Genomic DNA, 22030 nt, shown 5'->3' with positions numbered 1-22030 from the left:
TTTTCTCCTTATTAAATTAGAAGTGACATTCTCCTGAGGCTTTCTATATTCTCTTCAGAAGCAGAACCTCTACTAACAGTGATTTGTTATTCTCTTAAATCAGTGTTATTTCCATCATTGCACTTATTAAAATCTGTAATTATTTTTACTGTCTCTTCCATTAGACTTTAACCCCATGAAGACATAAACTCTATCTCTTACTGCAATCCCTTCTAGCACCATATGGGACACTCAAAACTACCTGGGGGGAAAAACTACATGGAAGGAGGACCTATGAAATACTTTCAACAATAAAGATTAAAAAAGAATCCATGGGGAGATGCACACAACAGGCATTCACATTTCCAAGAGCAGAAAACATTAGCCCAACGCACAGTAAACACTGGCTATTGCAACATCCAGAGAGTACCGGGTACAGAAGGGAGAGAAAGAACCCCAAGCAAAACTGGGATTATGTCAGATTTTCATTTATAATCTGTCTGGAGATTCTGGCCATAATGTTGGCCAATTTCAAAACAAAAAGCACAATCAAGAAAGGTATACCAAAGCATTCTTTAATTAAGCTTTAAGAAAAACTTAAGTAAATGAAATAGCAAAACAGATCAATAATTCCTTATTGTTTATTCTCCTCTTACAAAAAGACACTTGGGACAAATGAATATAGAATGGTATATGTCTTATTTAGCAATGGGCAAATACAGGTTTTCTTGGTATTCTTTGCAGGAATAAACTGATGAATTTTCAGAAGTACATTTTCCTATACACAACTCACCTTCTATAAAACAAGGTCAGTTCTTTTAATTCCCTGCAATGTTTAAAATGAAGCAAAATAAGCAATCTAAGAATGACTCAAGGAGCAAGACATCTGAATCAAGTTTTAAGATATATATGATACTGCCCAGAAATTTCGACTAGTGAATATTCTTAGAGGTTTTTCATTCTTACAATTTGTATGAAAAAAGAGGCTGTTCTGTTCAAATCTGCATGGCAAATAAAATAACACAGAAAGCTGAGTACAATATGTTTACTTTCCTGGCCTAGGAGAAAACATGAAATTCAGGCATATTTAATACACAGTGAACATGCCATGTGTTTTTGTAAAGTCAACAAAATCTTGATTTCCTATATGTCACAGGTGATGCAACAGACGGCAAATACCAAAACCATTTGAGACCAAAATTAGGTAATACAATTAGTGAAACCACAATACACACAAGAGTGCACCAGAGTTCGATCAATGAATGAATGTTCACTAAAACTTATCATCAGGCTAATAATACCTGAAGAGCTTTGCTAATACTTTTATTTAAATATTCTTATTTAATGATTTATCCATCAAGTGGAAATATGTACAACAGTTATTTCAAACCAGGAAAAAAGGGGATGATGTTTTTTCCCTTGCCCTGTAAAAAAGTCATTTTAAAAATCCATTTTAAGTAAGTCCTTACTTGGTGCTTTATAACCACTTTCCACTTTCGGAAGATCATTTAGAAAGGCAGGAATAGATATACAGTATGTTTAAAAGGTCATCATCAGAATAACCAAATGGACTTTAAATGTACTTTGGAATACTTTCTGGACCGACTACCAGGTCTTGTACTAATTACACTTTACTGGATTCCCTGTAATGTTAATAACATGAATCTTAAAACCGAAAAACTGGCTTTGATATTTAAAAATTAGCCGCCTCCTCCTCCTCCACAGCTACCTCTCAAATATTTTAAGCAGAAATTAATCTGGTTGTTAGGGGTTGATGTAATATGTGCTAACCACAATCCATATGGATTCTTTAAACTTTTAGGACTAATACCAACTTCAGTATTCAGTGGATTTACCCACTCGGCGGTTACGTGGAAGATGGAAGTGAAAATGTCGGCACTAGCAGAAGCACACAGGCAATAGCACCCGAAGATGGAAAGACAGCTCTGCGTTCTGCTGTTAATGCCAAACCAGGCTCGTGTGTTTCCATGGGCACAATAGCTTACACTCTCCAAAAGACCAGGTTATTTGGTTCTATGTCTGAAATGTTTTTTAATCTTCAGGAGTCACTTTAAATTTAGAGCAGAAATGTGGATTTCTTTAATTTTGGGGTGAAGATCATTAAAGTATGAGGTCAATTTTCTGGGAGGCAAGCCATGACTATGCAGCAGTGGGGAAAAACGCCACAAAGCCCAGGGTGGAAGGCTGACCACATGCACGACAGCAGCCCGAGTCGCAGTGCTGCGATCCAGGGATTTAGAGCGACCACCTCCCGGGGGAAGACAGTGTTTCCCAGCGGATACAGACTATGCCCACTACTCATGAGACACATACACATCCCTCCTGACGACATCCCACTGTGACAAGTTAGAAATGCAAGTTAACGCCAGGAAACAAATCTGGACTATGAACCTGAAGATAGACATTATAAACAGTAGTTGAGTGGAATCTATCTGCAACAATCTTTTTTTTTCCTTTAAAGTCTACAGAAAATCTGCACATAGACAAGGCAATTAATTCTCATAATAAAAAACCCCACATCCACATAGCCACGGTCTCCATCGGAATCCACGGTGAGGATCTGCTGTGTCACATTCTATTCCACAGGCGCGTTTGCTTGTGAGTCTGAGGGGTTCTGATCAATTCTTTCCGGAAATATTAGCTTCTCACAGACTGTCTCCTTGATCGGTAAATACTGTGACATTTCATTAGGTTCCGTGAAGAGGGAAGGCGGGACATGCTGGGAAACACGTAAATTATATCAGCAACGATTCGGTTATTGCGCTGACACGTTTTAGAAATGCTTGGATATAAAGCATGCCGGTTTTAAAGTGAAGTACATAAATGTAGGTAAGGAGCATCACCCAGTACCTGGTAATCTTTGTTCCTGACTCTTCGACTTTCCTACTTAGTGATCGCAGGAATCACAGGGATACGGTATTTACAACGCTGCCATCAGTGTCCTAAGAATTCAATACCTCTTTTCTTTCTACTGAAACCTTTTTATTCCTCTTTGAATTTAGGACCACTTGGCCCAGTCCCCTTTCTCTGTGGCTGCTGTGCCGGGAGCCCAGTGTGCGCAGTAACTTCTCTAACCGTGTGCACTCTGTGCCCAGACAGAGGTACGCACAAAGGGGGAAAAAAGAATGTCAAGTCTGCAGGAAGGTATCATGTTTTAAGCAACTTATTGTAGAATTATAAATCCCAAGGAAGGCCCTTACAAGTCCCAGGGGAGCAAAAATAGAGAAATTATGCCAAAAAGAACAAGTCATGGTATGAAATTACCACACCTGAGGAGAAAGGGAACCTGGGGAGGAAGACATCACACACAGGGTGGCATGTGGAAAGAACATCCAGGTGGCGCCAAGCAGCCAGAGGTGTGACTCCAGGTAATTCCCACCTCTGGATCTCAGCTTTTTCAGAATGAAATGTGAAAATTAGATTGGATGATGGCTATAGTACCCAGCAACTCTACCGTTCCTGTATTTGAGGTAAGCTCAGTTATATCGAGTAGGATCCACCCTATTGAGCCCTTTGGGTAAATGAATAGATTTAAGGATGCAGATCTGGGTGGTTGGGTGAGGTGCGGGGGTGGGGATATGTATCTGAAAAGAAAAAAAATTCTACATTTAAAAACTGATATTAAAATGCCGTACCATTAAATTAGCAATTCTGCTCTCTCGTGATGTATATTCTCGTAACATGTAGGTCTTGTCGGCCTAGATTTAAAAATAAAAAAGTTGCAACAAGTTTACTTATATTTATTTTATAATCCTTTCTATCCAACAAAACTGCTTACATTTTAGTACAGTTTGTGATGGTGGTATGAACTCCAATGAGACTATCTTATTCTCCAGTGAAAGAACTGCAGTTTAACTCTCACTCAGAATTCTGAATTGTTCATTCCAATCCCTATAAATCATAGTAACATCAGATACAAAAATACAAGCAGATTTAATAATTACCATGTAAGAGAAACACAAGCAAGGTTTTACCTTGAAAGTAAATATGTATATAAGTGAGATACGCAAGAGATTTTCCTGTCACAATATTATCATTACCTACATAACTGCAGCTACTTTTATGTTCCAGGAAAAAAAAACAAAAAAACTTCTCCAGTCAGGGCACATACAAGAATCAACCAATGAATGCATAAATAAGTGGAACAACAAATCGAGATTTCTCTCTCTCTCTCTCTCTCTCACAAACACACACACACACACCAATCAATCAACAAAAAAAGTTTTAAGTTTTTTAAAGTTAGGTTTTAAAGCAGCAATTTATCATAATTTGTTTTCAGATGTACTTTTCAATAAAAGAAAACCACAAGATTAAACTCTGTAAGGTTTCAGTCTTTCATGTCAATAAAGACAGATTAGTGTTCATGTAAAACAATCTAATAACAAAGTATATAAAATATAAATCATCAGCATCACAGCTCCTATAGATAACTATTCTTTTTTTTTTTAATATATTTTATTGATATTTTACAGAGAGGAAGAGAGAAGGATAGAGAGCTAGAAACATCGATGAGAGAGAAACATCGATCAGCTGCCTCCTGCACACCCCCTATTGGGGATGTGCCCGCAACCAAGGTACATGCCCTTGACCGGAATCGAACCCGGGACCCTACAGTCCGCAGGCCAACGCTCTATCCACTGAGCCAAACCGGTTTCGGCTAGATAACTATTCTTAACGTTTAGAAATCTCTACACAAAATCTTATGTAAGACTTTATGCACATCTTTCCAAAGCAGTTAAATATGACTCTGGCATTAATTTTAATGACTACATATTTTTCTACTATATGGATATAAAGCAAAAAATTTAATCAATGTCCATTCAATGGGCAGTAAGTGTCCTTCTTCCCTCCTGTATGAATTACAAACAACATTGCCATATACATACTGATTCATATTTGTGGGTTATTGTATATTGAATCTTTTTTAGGGTATTTCCATAAAAACTCAATATTGTTGAGTTAAAACGTAAGATTTTTAAATTTAGATTGATTTTACCCTTCTGAAGGAAAAAAATACAGCCTATTTTTAGTATTTTGTTACCACTTTTAAAAAGAAAAAGGTCATCACAGCCACCCTATTATTTCAAGGGGAAAAAAAACTTCCCTAGGTGCAGGATTTGGGAAACGACCAATCCAATCCCATCCTATGGGGCTCAGATCCCAGCTCTGCCACCATTAGCTGTCCGATGTGGTTGATATTAAAGTCAGTTAGTCGTTCTTTACTTAGGCTGCGTCAGCTATGAGACAGAGATCATACAGACCATGTTTCTTTGGGTTGTTAGGAGAGGTAACCATTACCCGACAGTCCTAACTGATACTGGCAGTCTCGTCTCTAACTCATCACCCCACAAATCTGAAGTTAAAAATTCATTCACAAAGGGCAGGCCATGACGAAGCTACTGGAAGAGTTTTCATGACTCAATTTAAGCCTCCCCGTCCTTTTAAAAAACACTTTATCATTATTGTTTATAAACTTTGTTTGTTAACAGTTCCTTGAGCTGGAGCACAAGCTTTCAAACTTTAAAAGAACTTTCCAATATTAGGACATTATGTAAACCAGCAGTCGCCAACCTTTCGGACCTCACGGACCACCAGTGGTCCACGGACCACCAGTTGGCGACGGCAGATGTAAACAATACATACTATAAAGAAAGGTAAGAGTTAAAGGACAGTTTTCTTAAACACAGATGAAGTACAAACACAATTTTTTAAGAAGCATCAGACCACAGTAGGGAGTCTCTTGTAGAACAAAGTTTCAGCTGCCAGAACTTTTGGAAAAGACGGAATGTTTCAGTAACCACAGTCAAACAGTGAATATGAAGCATGCCATCCTATTAAATAAAGATTTAATATGCAAATTGACCATCACTCCAACACACAAGATGGCCACCCCCATGTGGACACAAGATGGCCACCCCCATGTGGACACAAGATGGCCACCCCCATGTAGACACAAGATGGCCAGCAGGGGAGGGCAGTTGGGGGCGACCAGGCCTGCAGGGGAGGGCAGGAGGGGGGAACCAGGCCTGCAGGAGAGGGCAGTTGGGGCAACCAGGCCTGCAGGAGAGGACAGCTGAGAGAGACCAGGCCTGCAGGGAAGGTTAGTTGGGGGGAACCAGGCCTGCAAGGGAGGGCAATTGGAGGGGACCAGGCCTGCAGGGGAGGGCAGTTAGGGGCGACCAGGCCAGCAGGGGAGGGCAGTTGGGGGTGACTGGGCCTGCAGGAGAGGGCAGTTGTAGGGGACCAGGCCAGCAGGGGAGGGCAGTTGGGGGCGACCAGGCCAGCAGGGGAGGGCAGTTAGGGGCAACCAGGACTGCAGGAGAGGACAGTAGAGAGAGACCAAGCCTGCAGGGAAGGGCAGTTAGGGGTGACTGGACCTGCAGGGGAGGGCAGTTGGGGGGAACCAGGCCAGCAGGGGAGGGCAGTTGGGGGTGACCAGGCCAGCAGGGGAGAGCAGGCCGGCAGGGGAGGGCAGTTGGGGGTGACCAGGCCAGCAGGGGAGAGCAGGCCGGCAGGGGAGGGCAGTTAGGGGTGACTGGGCCTGCAGGGGAGAGCAGTTAGGGGCGACCAGGCTGGCAAGGGAGGGCAGTTAGGGGTGACCAGGACAGCAGGGGAGGGCAGTTAGGGGCAATCGGGCTGGCAGGCAGGCAAACGGTTGGGAGCCAGCAGTCCTGGATTGTGAGAGGAATGTCTGACTGCCCTTGAGGGGTCCCAGATTGGAGACGGTGCAGGCTGGCCTGAGGGACACAAACACCCTGTGCACAAATTTTGTGCACCGGGCCTCTAGTAGAATATAAAGCACTGTTCAACTTCAAATTCTCACACAGACATGAAACAACACAAACAGGCCCAATATCAGTCAGTACATTCGTCAAATGAGATTAGATACCTCGTGGTAAAGTCTCGTGTCATTCATTCTGATAAGCACTCCATCAATTCTCAAGAAAAACCGCAACAGCAGGAAAAAGCTGGAAGGCATTACTCTCTGAAAGAAAAAAAAGTGCATTAATATTTTAATGGAAATTAAATATTGTTACTGTGCTAAAAGAAAATGAAATTGTTAAAGCATGGGAGGAGGGCTAAATTAGCATTATATAGGAATCTCTGAACTAGAGGTTCTTTGTCCTAGCACCAACTAAGGCTCAAAAACTTGTGTATATTATTTAACATCCTGGTTTCAGTTTTGTACAATAGAAATATATTTTTCCTAAGTCAAAAGATATTTATCTTAAAAAGACAACACAGCTCTGGCCAGTGCACTCAGTGGTTAGGACACCGGCCTGAGCACAGAAGTGTCTCAGGCTCAATTCCTGGTCAAGGGCATATACCTGGCTTGCAGGTTGCATCCCTGGTCCCGATGTTTCTCTCTCACTCCCACCCAGCTTTCCTCCCTTCTACTCTCTAAAATCAGTAGAGAAAAATATCCTCAGATGAGGATTAAAAAAAATTAGAAAAAAAAAAAGACAACACATACCTAAATAATGAGAAAATTATAATGTTCACTTTTTAAAATGGTAGTACAGCCCTAACCGGTTTGGCTCAGTGGATAGAGCATCAGCCTGCGGAATGAAGGGTCCCAGGTTCAATTCCAGTCAAGGGCATGTACCTTGGTTGCGGGCATATCCCCAGTAGGGGGTGTGTAGGAGGCAGTTGATGGATGTTTCTCTCTCATCCATGTTTCTAACTCTCTATCCTTCTCCCTTCCTCTCTTAAAAAAAAAAAAATCCATAAAATATATTTAAAAAAATAAAGAACGGTAGTACTTACAGTAAATGGTGACACCAGTAATACCAAGATGAAAAAAGAACCTAGTTCTTTGTTGCTGCTTGTCTTTTATCCACTTTATATAAAATAAAGACACGAGACCTGAACTGGAATGCTCTAAGCAGCGCAGCCGATTAGGTACTTTGTCCTACTGCCAAAACCAAGTTCATCAGGTCATTATTCACATCCCTGACATCTTCCATCTGTGGCACATCTATAAATGTCTGTTTCCCAAATACAACCAGGAAGTCAGAGTTAGTGGAGAGTGAAAAGGTGGATTCTGGTGGCAAGGAGAGAGGGGTGTGGATCCTCAGGTCTTCAAAAACAATATGTTTGACCATTTACTAAATCGATTCTTACTGCCTACCATGTGTCAAATTCTTACTACAGCAGGTATTAAATTTATATAGATGCAAAGATACAATCCCCGTGTTCAAGGAGTTTATCCAGGAGGAAAACAGACATATCCAATGTGGTGGCTGCTGTACAGAGGTATGCACAAGGTTCAAAAGCACTCAGAGGAGCCCAGCAGGGTGGCTCAGTAGTTGAGCATCAACCTATGAACCAGGAGGCCACAGTTCAATACCCGGTCAGGGCATATCCCTGGGTTGCAGCTTGATCACCAGTGGGGGGTATGCAGGTGGCAGCCAATCCATGATTCTCTCTTATCATTGACTAGTGGCCCGGTGCACAAAATTCATGCACAGGGGTGAGGGGGTGTCCCTCAGCCCAGCCTGCACCCTCTCCAAAGTGGGACCCCTTGAAGGATGTCCTACTGCTGGTTTACAGGGATCGAGCCTAAACCGGCAGTCAGACATCCCTCTCGCAATCCGGGACTGCTGGCTCCAAACCACTTACCTGCCTGCCTGATTGCCCCTAACCACTCTGTCTGCTGGCCTGCTCACCCCCAACTGCCCCCCCCCCCGCCACTGTCCTGATCACCTCCAACTGACCCCCACTGATGTCCTGCTTGCCCCCAACAAAAAGCCCCCCTGCTGGTCTGCTTACCCCCAATGGCCCCACCCCCACCAGCCTGATCACTAACAACTGCCATCCCATCCTAGCCTGATCACCCACAACTGCCCTCCCCTACTGGCCTCTAACCGCCTCTACCTCGGCCCCGCCACCATGGCTTTGTCCAGAACAATGTCCGGAAGGTCTCCTGGAAGGTCTCCCAGTCTAATTAGCATATTACCCTTTTATTAGTATAGATAGAGGCCTGGTACACAGGTGGGGGCCGGCTGGTTTGCCCTGAAGCGTGTCCTGGATCAGGGTGGGGGTTCCCTTGGGGTGTGGGGTGGCCTGGGCGAGGGGCCTGTGGTGGTTTGCAGGCTGGCCACGCCCCCATGGGGTGAGGGTTCCCGCTGGGAGGGGGGTCGTGGCCAGACTGGGTGAGGGGCTGAGGGCTGTTTTCAGGCTGGCCACAGTCCCTTCATGGTGGGGGGAGGTCCTGCTGGGGTGCCTGGTCATCCTGGGTGAGGAGCTGAAGGCCATTTTTGGGCTGGCCACACCCCTTTCAGGATGGAGGTCCCCACTGGGGTGCCTGACCAGCCTGGGTGAGGGGCTGATGGCTGTTTGCAGGCTAGCCAAGCCCCCCAGCGGGGACCCTCACCCCATGGGGGTGTGGACAGCCTGGGTAAGGGGCTGAGGGCCGTTTTTAGGCTGGCCACGCCCCCCAGCAACCCAGGCTCCCAACCCTTCCTTTTTTTTTCAGCACCTTCTTGAGCAGAGGCCAGGGCCGCCTGGAAGCAGGTATCTGGGATTTATTTATCTTCTATAATTGAAACTTTGTAGCCTTGAGTGGAGGCCAGGGCCGGCCAGGGCGGGTGGAGAGCTTGGCTTCCTCCATCACCGGGGGCAACCCAAGCCTCCTCCTCACTCCAGCTCCATGGCCGCCGCCATCTTTGTTGGGTTAATTTGCATACGCTCCTAATTAGCATGGTGGAGGTACAGTCAATTTGCATGTTTCTCTTTTATTAGTGTAGATGTGTCTATCTCTCTCTCCCTCTCCCTTCCTCTCTGAAATCAATAATATATATATATATATATATATATATATATATATTTCTTTTTTTTTTTTTTAAGTGCTCAGAGGAAGTACCTGAGTCCACTGACAAAAGTCAGCAAGAGTGACAGAGTGACACCTGAGCTGCCATGGAATGAGAGCTGGGCTGGGAGTTCTGGCTGGAGAGGAGGTGGTGTGTACATAAGTACTAAGGCATGAAATAGGAAGCTATATTCAGGGAACTGCCTAGAATTCCATATAAGCACAGGGCAACATTAACCAAGAATAAAGAATAACAAGATAACCCCATGATGATAGTGGCTTAACTGCCTAAGAGTCCCCAGCCACAGGCCAAGCTCTTTCCTGCCCTTGACCTTTCCACACCCTGTTCCCTGACCTGGAGTGTTCTCCTGGCCAGCACTTCCTGTCCTTCAGAGCTCAATGCAAGAGTGACTTCTACATAGGGGCCTTTCCTACACTGCATGTCATCAGAGATTTCCCTTGTTATTCCCTCTCATAGTACTCATTACGAATGAACAGGTCTATAACTACATCCATTTATGTGTTTACTTGCTTAAAGCCTCTATTTAACTATAGGTTCCACGGTGGTGGGAATACCGGCTTTGTTCAGCACCAGGTCCCCACTGCCTAGAAAAGGAGCCAGCACACAGCAGGTGGCCATTAACTGTGGGCTGAACAAAAGAGGCCAGATGCTCGCTGCTGGAGAAAGGACTGAGTCAGATGCACTGGGGTGGGCTATGCAGCAAGGAACCCAAAGGAAGATGCAGTAACACAGAGGCAGCACTGACTATGACAATATGCAACAAGTCGATCTGAAAACACATCATTACCCAGCAGAGTGCTAGTTTAAATGTATGGGAAAGAATGACTTACAATATTTCTTCCCATTCAAAATTAGTAAATAGTCACCTGACACAACAGGGAAGCAAACTAAAGTACCATTTCTGCATGGCACAGTGGGGAGACCAGGAATTAGGGGCCTGTGTTCTAGTCCCAATCCTACCACAATCCACGTATAGTATTTTAAGACAGTGGCGCTCTCCTAAGAGCGTCTGGAATGCTGTGGTGAGCAACAGTGATGAGCAACCAGCACCAACATTCAGGAGCTAAGGACCAGAGACAGTCGCTGTTCTATAGTGCACAGGACGACCCTATACAACAAAGTCCAACCCTGCATCCCACAGACTTCCACATCTCTCACCAGGCATCTATCTAACCTTAGAACCTAATTCCATTTTACATATAAATAAAAAACCTACTCAATTATCCATAAAGGCAATGGCCTTGTAAATCAAGGAGAGATTATACTTCATTTTGTTTGGAATTTTGTTATTTCACTACTTTGAAAAATGCATCAATGGAATGCCAACCTGTTATCTGAGTCACTGACTGTCAGCATTTCTGTCAGCCTACATCTGTAACTGTCACACCCACAGTGACTCAATATGCACACATAAGCACCTGGCAACTTTATTATGTCACTTAGTGGTCATATTATGCACTTAGCTAGTGAAATACATCTCATTTTATTCCAAGTCAATTTTTTTTAAATTTATAATTAGGACATTATGTTAATTTACTGAAAAGTAGTACCTTACCTATGAATTTCATTTCAGGGTAGTAAATGGGAGGAGGTACTTACAGTATTTGGTAAAACAAAAAAAAAAGGAAAAAGAAAAAAATGGAATGATGGGTCTGATGAGATGGCAAACCAGTAACTTAGAGCAAGTCACTGAACCACCCAGGTCTCCTCCACCATCTTAAAAGCGGGACGTGAGGAACCACCTCAGGCTCTCTCTGTAAAGTTCCCATGACGACATTTCTAACAAGGGCCTCTGCACCAGCACTGCAGAGTCCTCGGCGCCCTCCTCCATGAGACATGTCCTTCCCTCGACTCTCGGGCACCACATCCCTGCATTCTCCAGACACCCCTACTTCTCAGCTAGTCTCTGCTTCCATACAAGGGAACATCATTGGTCCACACTCATCACCTCCAGTGCACTAGTGAGAAGAAAAACGTCTCATAATGATGAATACTCTTCAGTTTGAGACTTACTATTTACTCTGGTACACACATGTTCCATTTATGCCCACACCCTCTCCAACACTTTCACCCACACAAACACGTGTGCTCCCCACATGCCTACCCACTTGCATACATCACAGACATATCCACCCACTTGGTTACAAGTGCCCAATCAGATATGCACATCATAATGAACATTCAACGCGGTCAGCTCTGTGAGTGGGTAGACAATTGGAAAGGTACATGACTGAATGAGTCAGCATGAACAAAATTAAATGAAAAAGATAAATTGGGGGAGAATGATGGGTGAACAGAAAGTAGGGTGCTCAGAAAACAGTGATGTAATGCTAGAATAATAGAGATATTGGTTCAAAGAAAACAGTGCTAATTAGTTACCCCAACTTAGATAAACTAGTCTTTTGGGAAGTCATTGATAAAATACAGAGGCTAAACTAAATGATTCTGTAAAAATTCATCACAATTCCAAAATCCTAGGATTCTACAGAAATCTTGACTTTAAAACAAATTTACTGCTGCTTTTGATTTATTGTTTTCATTCTTAACTAGAAGCCTGATGCATGAATTCGTGCACGGGTGGGGTCTCTCGGCCTGGTCAGCCATCAAGGCCGATCGGAGCCGGCTGGCTTGAGGAGGTGGTGGGGGACCGCGGGAGGTTGGCTGGCGGTGGGAGATTGGCTGTGGGAGCGCACTGACCACCAGGGGGCAGCTCCTGCATTGAGCATCTGTCCCCTGGTGGTCAGTGCGTGTCATAGCTACCAGCCGATCGTCCGGTCCTAAGGGTCACTTAGGCTTTTATATATATAGATTATTGTTTAAACCACAATACTCACTATCATTGTGCTTCGAGAACAATGTTTGATGCTGGGGCCCATCTTTGATAGACCTTATGATAAGTGCTGTAATGGAGGGATTAAAAATAATGTATTTTTGGAGTATGGACAAGGGATATTTAACTCTGCTGTGGAGGACCTCATAGAGGAGCTGACATTTTAGCTAGGTGTTAAAGGATAGGCATTTAATAAAAAGTTGTGGTTTTTCTGGACAATGTTAAGAAACCCAATTACAACCTAATAGTAAACAAATATGAGTAACTGCTGCAGCCTGTTTGTTTTCTTTTAACGCATGTTTCACCAACAGCGTTGGTAATGGAAGCAGTCCGTCCTCCAAAGGAACTGATACTTGTCATTCCTGTTTTCACTTGGATGCTAGAAACTGAAGTATAGTTTATGGGCACTGAGTCCTGACACATGGTCACTTCCTTAAATAGTATCCACCTTGCTGTCTGCTCAGTCTTTCCACATTGTTTTTAATTCAAAATGTGAAAATTAAGTCATGGTTTTCATTCAAATTACATAATAAGCAAACAAAGTACTAAGTGACCAGGCAGGTCTTTAAAAAAATGCTTTGCTAAAGTCTTAACAATACATTAAGATTTTGTGAATTTTATAACGGATATTAATTAGTAAGATATACTCTAGAGCAGTGGTTCTCAACCTTTTTAATGCCGCAACCCTTTAATACAGTTCCTCATGTTGTGGTGACTCCCAACCATAAAATTATTTTCGTTGCTACTTCATAACTGTAATTTTGCTACTGTTATGAATCATAATGTAAATATCTGTGTTTTCCTATGGTCTTAGGCTCTATAGCAGCGGTTCTCAACCTCTGGGTCGCGACCCACAGGTTGAGAACCGCTAGCAGGGTCGCCTAAGACCATCGGAAGGTCTCCCAGCCTAAGACCATCGGAAAACACAGATATTTACATTACGATTCATAACAGTAGCAAAATTACAGTTATGAAGTAGCAACGAAAATAATTTTATGGTTGGGGATCACCACAACATGAGGAACTATATTAAAGGGTCGAGGCATTAAAAAGGTTGAGAACCACTGCTCTAGACTCAAATGAAACTTTACATAATATCATATTAAGACGGTATAATTCAAAGTGAGTCTCATATTTCTGACCAATAGTAGAAACAGAAGTAAGAAATTTTAAACAAAAATCACCATACTCACAATTTTCACACTTAGGCTTGAAACTCCATGATCATGAAGCTCATCCTCAAACAGGAGAACTTCTTCAAAAAACTTAATCTGCTCTCTGGCTTTCAATTTCTCTGTATCTATATGATCTGTTGTAGGCACAACCTGAAAGAAAAATGTCCGAAGGAGCACATAAAAATCTTTCTGAGGAGCTGGAGACATAGGAAAGTAGCTAATTGCTACTCCACAGCCTCCAGGAGGCTTTTCCTAAGTCAGCCCACAGTCATCACCATCATTACTGCATCGGGTTAAAACAAGTTCCCGAAATTTCCTCACTCCTGGCAACCATGTGCCAGAGGGGGGCCCAGAGTTCTTCAATCAGGAGTGAGGAGAGAAGACATGAACCTATGAAGCATTATAAAAGTCAGATGAACCTTGCTTCCCATGAGACTGCAAAGGAGGGATTTTTGTCTGTCCCCTGTGTATCCAGGGCTCCTAGGATTACTGCCCAGCACATAGTAAGAGCTCAAGAATGAATGAATGAATACATAGGTTCTCAAAAACTGTGTTTTTGTCTTGGAAGCAGCACAAAATAGTTTATGCTTGGAATACAGGAGTGGCAGCAAGTGAAGACAAGAATTAAGTTGCTGCCATGAACTTCCAACTTCCCAAGATTCTAACAATCTCCGCAGAGACAAGGAGCCCCCACTCCTTACATTTCTGCCTAAACACCCACATATGATATGGGGTCTCCAGTAACTACTTTTTTAATATATATATATTTTATTGATTTTTTTACAGGAAGGAAGGGAGAGAGATAGAGAGTTAGAAACATTGATGAGAGAGAAACATCAATCAACTGCCTCCTGCACACCCCCTACTGGGTATGTGCCCGCCACCATGGTACATGCCCTTGACCGAAATCGAACCTGGGACCCTTGAGTCCGCAGGCCAACACTGAGCCAAACCGGTTAGGGCTCCAGTAACTACTTTTAATGAAAATAGTTACAGTGAAATACATTTTGTTCTCTATGATGAAGTGTGATATTTAGAAACTGCAATCTAAGCCAAATTTCCCTCATTTCAGTCACACTGTAAGATTTCAAAATAAATAATAAGCAAACAAAGCAAATAAATAATAAGCAGATAAGCTCCCAATATGAGACCTACCTATTCCGCCTTCTTTGTGTATTTATCATGAAGTAATCTACCCTAAGCAGGGCTTACAGATGCAATTTAACATTCACACAGAGCTTTAGAATCTGTTGGGAGCTTTCCCATCGATGACTTCGTATCAAAATTCTGCTGTGAGGCAGACATTTCTGTTTACCCTATTCACTGATGAGACTCAGACTCAGATAAATAGATTAAGTAACTCCCCTAAGATCATACCAGTTCACACACAGTACAGGCAGGACAGAAGTCCCATCTGCCCACATCTCTATTCAACTGTACAACTGGGAGCTGCTGCTAGCAGGTCTGTCTAAAGCAGCAGCTGCCAACTGGTGGTCCGCGGACTTCTGGTGGTCCGTGAGGTCCGAAAGGTTAGCGACCGCTGGTCTAAAGCACATGCCTGAACACCTCTCGGCAGTGACAACATTAAGGCTGTAGTTCACGATCAAACCACATGTAATTAAAATCCCTCCACTTTATTTCCTGCTGATAATCAATAAGCAAAATCCCCTCGTGTTAGGTTCTGAAGCCCCCACAACAGAAATAAACAGGTGAAAATAGTAGTAAAAAAAATAAGCCATTACTATAAAGTTCTAATGCCAAGACCATCCAAGATAATTGATGACTCATAAAAGCAAAAAATAACAGTTACCTTTAACTTGAGGGCTTCTCCAAGTAACGTTCCCTTATAGTCTGTTGTAAAGGTCCAATCGTATGGTTTAATGACTTCCTTGGAGTGCTCACCCTCCGTCCTCAAATACCAAAATGAGAAGGACCAGATTTAATGATGCAGCATGCAGATCATCTGCATTCATTATCACACCAAACTACATTCCACACATAATGTAAGACATCCTACCACACACTTGTCAGAATTCACTAACACAGGCCTTTCTTTCTTCCTGCACACTTACTGCGGTTTAACGTGTCATGTGCTGTGTAGTCTGTCCAGTTAGTCTCTACACTGCCTGAGGACCTTTTTTAAAGCCCACACTCCTTTGTATCCTCCAAGGTACCTAGTACATAACAGGCACCAAGTAAATAATATCTGATTTGACTATCAAAGAAAATAAATTTTTCTTAATTTCAAAGGTCCTCAAATTTTCAATGCAAATCACAGCGTTTTTCTTGAAAAACAGGAACATTCAAGTACACAGTGTACTCTTCATACTCTTAAAGAACACTAAACACTCAAAAAAGAAACTCCACAGAGCTCAGCTCAAATGTTACGCAATTAACTCAACAAGCATTTAAGAGGTGGGGTAACTAATCTTCATGTTATAGATGAGAAAGATTAATTTTAGAATAATCCAATTACCAAGTTTAATAATAATACTAGCCCTTCATTCTAATATCGTGACTGAATATTTCTTTCAACTCTCTTCTCCGTTTTACCCATAACTGTCCCGACTCTCACCTGCTCTCCTGCCACTCCTCCGCACAGGCTACTTTAAGCATTCCTTGGTAGTTGTTCACACATCTTAAAGCATCAGTAGCATTGAACTCAATCCCAAAGCCAGAACCATGCTGGATTCTTAAAACGTTGTCTCCAAACATCATTTCAGGGAGGGATGGCATATGCAATTCATCAGCTAACCTACGCACAACCAGAAGTCAGGCAGGATTATTTTATACCACTGTTGACACTTTAGTTTCCTTTTCTTCCCTACAGTACTGAGTTAATTAACATGATATATTCTGTACAATCTATAAATGCTTCAATCATCTATTCTCTCTATGTTTATCCTTTTTTTTTTAACCTTCACCTGAGGGGAGATTTTATATATATTTTAGAGACAGGAAGGGGGCGTAGAGAGAGAGAGAAACATCCATCTGTTGCCTCCCGTATGTGCCCGTCTGGGGAGAGAACCCACAACCTAGGTATGTGCCCTGACTGGGAACTGAACCCAAAACCTCTGTGGTGCACAGCACAATGCTCCAACCGACTGAGCCACCCGGCCAGGGCTGCAGACTTGGCAATGGGCTAAAAAACAGATAGTAACTGAGAAATAAGTAAATAATATATTATCCGCTATTGGTAAGTGACATAAAAAATAAAGGAAGGCAATGGTGGGGGCCTATTTTAGGTAGGATGATCAGAGATTGCTTCTGAGATAGAATTTGAGCCTCAAAACTACCTTGTGAGCTGAGAAACGCTGAGTTTAGGTACCTAATGACAGATTACAGACCCAGTAAGTAGTAATACCAGGCCTCCTCCATTATGCCAGCTGCTTTATAAATACTTGTGCCTTGCCCTGCCTCACCCAGCCAGCATGGCTCAGTGGTGGAGAGTCAACCTGTGAACCAGGAGGTCACAGTTCAATTCCTAGTCAGGGCACATGCCTGGGTTGCGGGCTCAATCCCCATCTCCAGTGTGGGACATGCAGGAGGCAGCCAATCAATGATTCTCTCTCATCATTGATGTTTCTGTCTCTCTCTCTTTCCCTCTCCCTTCCTCTCTGAAATCAATAAAAATATATTTAAAATAAATAAATACTTGCCCCTCATTTGGCCAACCTCATTAGAAAAGAAAGTTTTATTTGACACACTATGAAGCCAGGATCACAAATTATTAATCCACAGATGTGTTTTGATTTGCCTGAACAATATTTGAAATAGTTGCCAACAATGCCGTGCTCACTTCGGCAGCACATATACCAAAATTGGAAAAATACAGAGAAGATTAGCATGGCCCCTGCGCAAGGATGATATGCAAATTCGTGAAGCATTCCATATTAAAAAAAAAAAAAAAAACAATGATTGAGAGATAGTTATCAACAAAAATTGAGAGTCTTTTGACTTCTGGTTTCTTTTTTTCTTTTTTTTTTTTTGACAAAAAAAAAAGGAAGCCTGGCAGTACTGGGCCTGGCAATCCACACAGCACTGACAGGCTGAAGCTGAGTAGAGGCTGCCCCTTAACTGGGGCCCCGGTGGTGCACCAGTCCCCTTAACCCTTAAGAAAGTTGAGTTTATAAAGGTTTTTAAGTGGAAGCTACTTCTGAAAAAAAGCAGCTATATACAGTATATAAATCACCATGCCCATGACCCATCACCTCAGTCAAAACCAGGACTTTCAATTTAGAGATGCAAGTTCGGCTTCTCAACCCAAGGCAATTATCTATGGGCTGGCAGGAGCCCTTCAATTTTAGCCTGAGAACTCTTGCTGAATTGAATCATGGCCAAGGAAGTATACTCTGACCTCTCTTTTCATAAGTCTGAATGACGGCCAAAGGAAGCACAGACCAAGAGAGGTGACAAGAAAGAGCAACGTGAGGTGGAGAGGGTGAAAGGTTAAATAACAGCAAGGGAAGCAGAGAGCAGAAAGCAGAGATGGAGAAATCCTATATAATAAAAGCCTAATATGCAAATCGTCGAATGGCAGAATGACCGGTTGCTATGACGCACACTGACCACCAGGGGGTAGATGCTCAATGCAGGAGGCAGCGCTAAGGAGCAGCGAGCCAGGCTCATGGCTAGCGAGCGCAGTGGTGGTGCCGAGAACCTCTCCCACCTCCACTGCAGGTGGGTGGTAAGGAGCGAGGGGTCCCAGACTGCGAGAGCCCCGAACTGCAAGAGGGATGTCTGACTGCCGGCTTAGGCCCGATCCGCCCAGGGGTCCCGGACTGTGAGAGGGTGCAGGCCGGGCTGAGGGACACCCCCCCCCCCCGACTTCCCAGTGCCTGAATCTTGTGCACCGGGCCTCTAGTAACAGTAATAAGAGTAGAAACTTGTATATAGTTATTGTTGGGGCCACAAGAACAGCTGCTCATTTTCTGAGATAATTCCTATGTTTAATTTTCTCCTCATTTACTATTAATTCCCATCACTTAAGGCAACTTGGGTCTCTGATCCTTGTAACCTGAAAGCAGAGGTTCCGTGAAAGTGAATTTTCCAGTTACCCTATGTACCAAATTTATTTTATGGAAAATTTTCAAAATGTATTATAGACTTTTCTGTGGTCTTAAACAGAAAACAGAAAATATTATTTAACATTTTCTTGATTATCAGAGATCATCACATTTAAGATTCTTGTAAGATACCATGCTTAAGTTCGATTGAGTGTGTACACCCCAGTAGTCCTATGAAATATTCCAGTCACATATGTAAAAGAATCACTGTCACTAACTTATACTGTCTCAAATGTTCTAAATTCAGACTATCTTAAACCACTGGCCAAACATAGTATCTTAACACCATTTCTTTTTTTTTTTTTTTTAATTTATTTGTATTGATTTCAGAGAGGGAGGGAGAGAGAAACATCAATGATGAGAGAGAATCATTGATCGGCTGCCTCCTGCATGCCCCCTACTGGGGAATTGAACCTGAAACTCAGGCATGTGCCCCAACCAGGAATCCAAATATGACCTCCAGGTCATAGGTCGACACTCATCCACTGAGCCACACATGCTGGGTAATGCCATTTCTAAGGCCAAGCTTCACTCTTAACAAATAGGTATTACCATTAAGATGGCAGGGAAGACAGGAAGCCTCTATGGGATTTAGATGTCTTAAATCACTAAAGAAAGCGTCCTTAATCCAATACTTCCCCTAATCCATTTATTTAGCACCCTAGAGGTTTTAACACCCTGGGTGATGCATCACAGAAAAGTTAGAATGGGTGAAGGTCTGCCTTTCTTTTGTCATAAGGAAGGACTAAGTAGTATACTCTGGCAGATCTATTTTAGAAATAACAAATAAAGAGATTAAAGACCTAGGATTTGAATGCCTTTAAAACTCACCCTGCATCCAGCCCCTCTTAGAGAGTCTGGAAGTAAATTACACGGTAAACACCACTGGAAGCTGACTGCTTTATATATGCACAAGTTTACCTCTATGGTGCGATACGTAACAGAACGTGATAGGGACAGGAAAACCCAGACAGTAAATCAATCTACGGTGGGATGAAGGGAATAATTTTTCCCTTTCTTTTCTGCATTTTCCTTATTTTCTTAGTGAATCTGCAAGAATATTACTTTATTTAGTGTATTTATTTATACCTAGGCAGCTAAACATTCTTTTAAGACTCCCTCTTTCCTCCCCGCCCCTCCCCTTCACTTCCCTCTACCTCAATCTTAAAAGGGCTGAGGTTCCATATCATAACCTTTTCCTTCTCTCCTAGATGATGATTTTCACTCACTCCCAAGGCTCCAGGTTTCAATTACAAGGTGATGATTCCCAAACCTAGACCCACGGACAAGCCTTTTTTTTTTATTGATTTTTAGAGAGAAAGGATTCAGTCACACCGCAGGGCTATTGTTGTGTTGGTTGTTGTCATCTTTTTTATTTGACAATCTAAGGAAGTGCCCCTGACTAAATAGTCAGGTATTGCATGTTTCATATGTCTCCTTTTTTTTTTCTTCCCCCCATTGGTATTGCATGTTTTAAAAATTCTTGTGGCACCCTGGTTGAAAATCCCTGTTTTGGAGTCTACAGCTGATAATGTCGCTCCTTTGTATAAAAGTACTCCCTGGGGTGGTCAAATAAAATTCAAAACTCTTTAGCCTGTGGCATAAAAGCTCTCTTGGTGATGTCTCCACCGCCAGGGCCGGCTCCCCTTCTCACTCCTGCCCCTCTGGACCTCCAAGCTCCAACCACACAGAGTGGTTCTCCCAATAAATCAGGGCTCTCCCTCTCCCTGACCTACGCTTGGTCAAGATTCAATGCAGGCATCGCCAGTGCTCACAGCTGGCACCCTCCCTGCTTTCCAGGAGCTCCCAACCCCGCCTCATCCCACCAACTTGATCAAGATTCGGTTCAGGCATCCCAGCTTCCCGGATGCCTCGTCCGCCTACAGGAGCTCACAAAACCCCGCGCGCCTCTGAACCAGTTATTCACACCGGGTATCACCGTCTCTCTCCTAAGACCCTGCATCCCTCAAGGCAGAGGCTGTCTTTCTCACCTTCCGTATCTCCAGTGCCTTGCCCGGCGCAGCACCTGACGTGCTAAAAACCAAGCAAGCATATCATCCCCATTACTGACGCCAAGAAAACAGGTCAGAGCCACTCAGGAAGAAAAGATGCAAAGGTGACCCGGGCAGAGACGTGGGGCAGGTGGAGGCCAGGGCAGGTAGAGATCCTCCGAAACAGCCATGCACCACTCAAACCGGGTCGAGTGACAGATTCACGCAGGCGAACCCAACCGAGGGACGGGAGGAGTGATGCGAAGATTTGCCGAGGCTGTCAGTCAGGGGCCCGGCCTCAGCCTGGCCTCCGCCCCAGGAAAAGGTGGGGGCTGCGCAAGGCCGCCCTGCTCTCGCCCAGCCTCCCGACCCCCGACCCGCGACCCGCGCCCCTATCCGGGCCCGGAGCCTCACTTCTCCACATCCGCCGACTTCATGATGTGGGTCTTGGTGGCCGTCAGCTTCCAGGGCCCGAAGGAGAAGTCCCGGTGGCTGCTCTGGAAGCCGTGGATCATCATGGCCGCGGCGGGGGCGGCGAGGAGAAGGCAGGAGCGGCGGCAGCGGACACCGGTTTCTCCGCCTCTGCGGCCCGGCCCCCTCGGCTTCCGAGCCGTTACCATGCCCCGCCCTGCCCCGCCCCGCTCCCGACCCCGAGCCCGCCCTTCTTTCCGCCCTCTTCTCCGCCCTGCGCTTTTTGCTTCCGGGAGCAGGCGCTAATGTTGCGTGACCCACGTCTACGTCACGACGCACCGGAAAAGAGGAGGAGGAGAACCAGGTGGAGGGGCTGGGCTTCGGCCGAGAGGGGCGTGGTCAGCGTCGTGCCGACCCGGCACTCCTTGGTGACGTCATCTAGGGGCGTTTACTGAACGGGAGAACCTAGGGCTTGGTCAGCGGTGGGAAGGCCAGACTGATGGACCCACTGGATCAAGGCAAGGCTTGGGAGGATCCCAGAGATGGTTGGCGGTGGAAGCCCCGAGAGACAGGTGGACCCCTCGGGAGAACAGTAGGCAAGCAGAGACACTCCTGCTCCCACGGGGAAGATAAACATGAAGAGAGGGCAGGTGCTATCCAGGCTTGAAGATCCAGCCACAGATCTGAGGACCAAGAGCAGGACTTTGGCAGTTCTGCAGTAAGA

At 44.1% G+C, this 22030-nt stretch overlaps 1 protein-coding gene across 1 annotated transcript; it reads right to left on the bottom strand.

Moving 5' to 3' along the window:
- Window positions 1-533: 533 nt before the first annotated feature.
- On the bottom strand, window positions 534-21575 carry TIPRL (TOR signaling pathway regulator). Its single transcript, XM_080648337.1, has 7 exons — window positions 21310-21575; window positions 16414-16593; window positions 15649-15748; window positions 13857-13988; window positions 6890-6985; window positions 3636-3698; window positions 534-2719 (listed from the first exon to the last, which is right to left on the bottom strand). The coding sequence occupies exons 1-7, from the start codon at window positions 21513-21515 to the stop codon at window positions 2576-2578; spliced, it is 921 nt and encodes a 306-aa protein (XP_080504463.1). The 5' UTR covers window positions 21516-21575; the 3' UTR covers window positions 534-2575.
- Window positions 21576-22030: the final 455 nt, after the last annotated feature.

The sequence above is a fragment of the Plecotus auritus genome, assembly GCF_963455305.1.
Source record: "Plecotus auritus genome assembly, chromosome: 12".
NCBI lineage: Eukaryota > Metazoa > Chordata > Mammalia > Chiroptera > Vespertilionidae > Plecotus > Plecotus auritus.
Note: the sequence above shows the minus strand (reverse complement) of the source record. Positions and strands in the feature narration are given on the sequence as shown.

Bases quoted from the DNA above. Each gene is read 5' to 3' on its own strand.
- TIPRL (XM_080648337.1), bottom strand. From the start codon at position 21,515: ATGGTAACGGCTCGGAAGCCGAGGGGGCCGGGCCGCAGAGGCGGAGAA. The intron at 15,749-16,413 runs GTGAGAGTCGGG...TTGGTATTTGAG, and splicing joins GAGGAGTGGCAGGAGAGCAG to GACGGAGGGTGAGCACTCCA. The intron at 13,989-15,648 runs GTAACTGTTATT...TTTTTCTTTCAG, and splicing joins GAGAAGCCCTCAAGTTAAAG to GTTGTGCCTACAACAGATCA.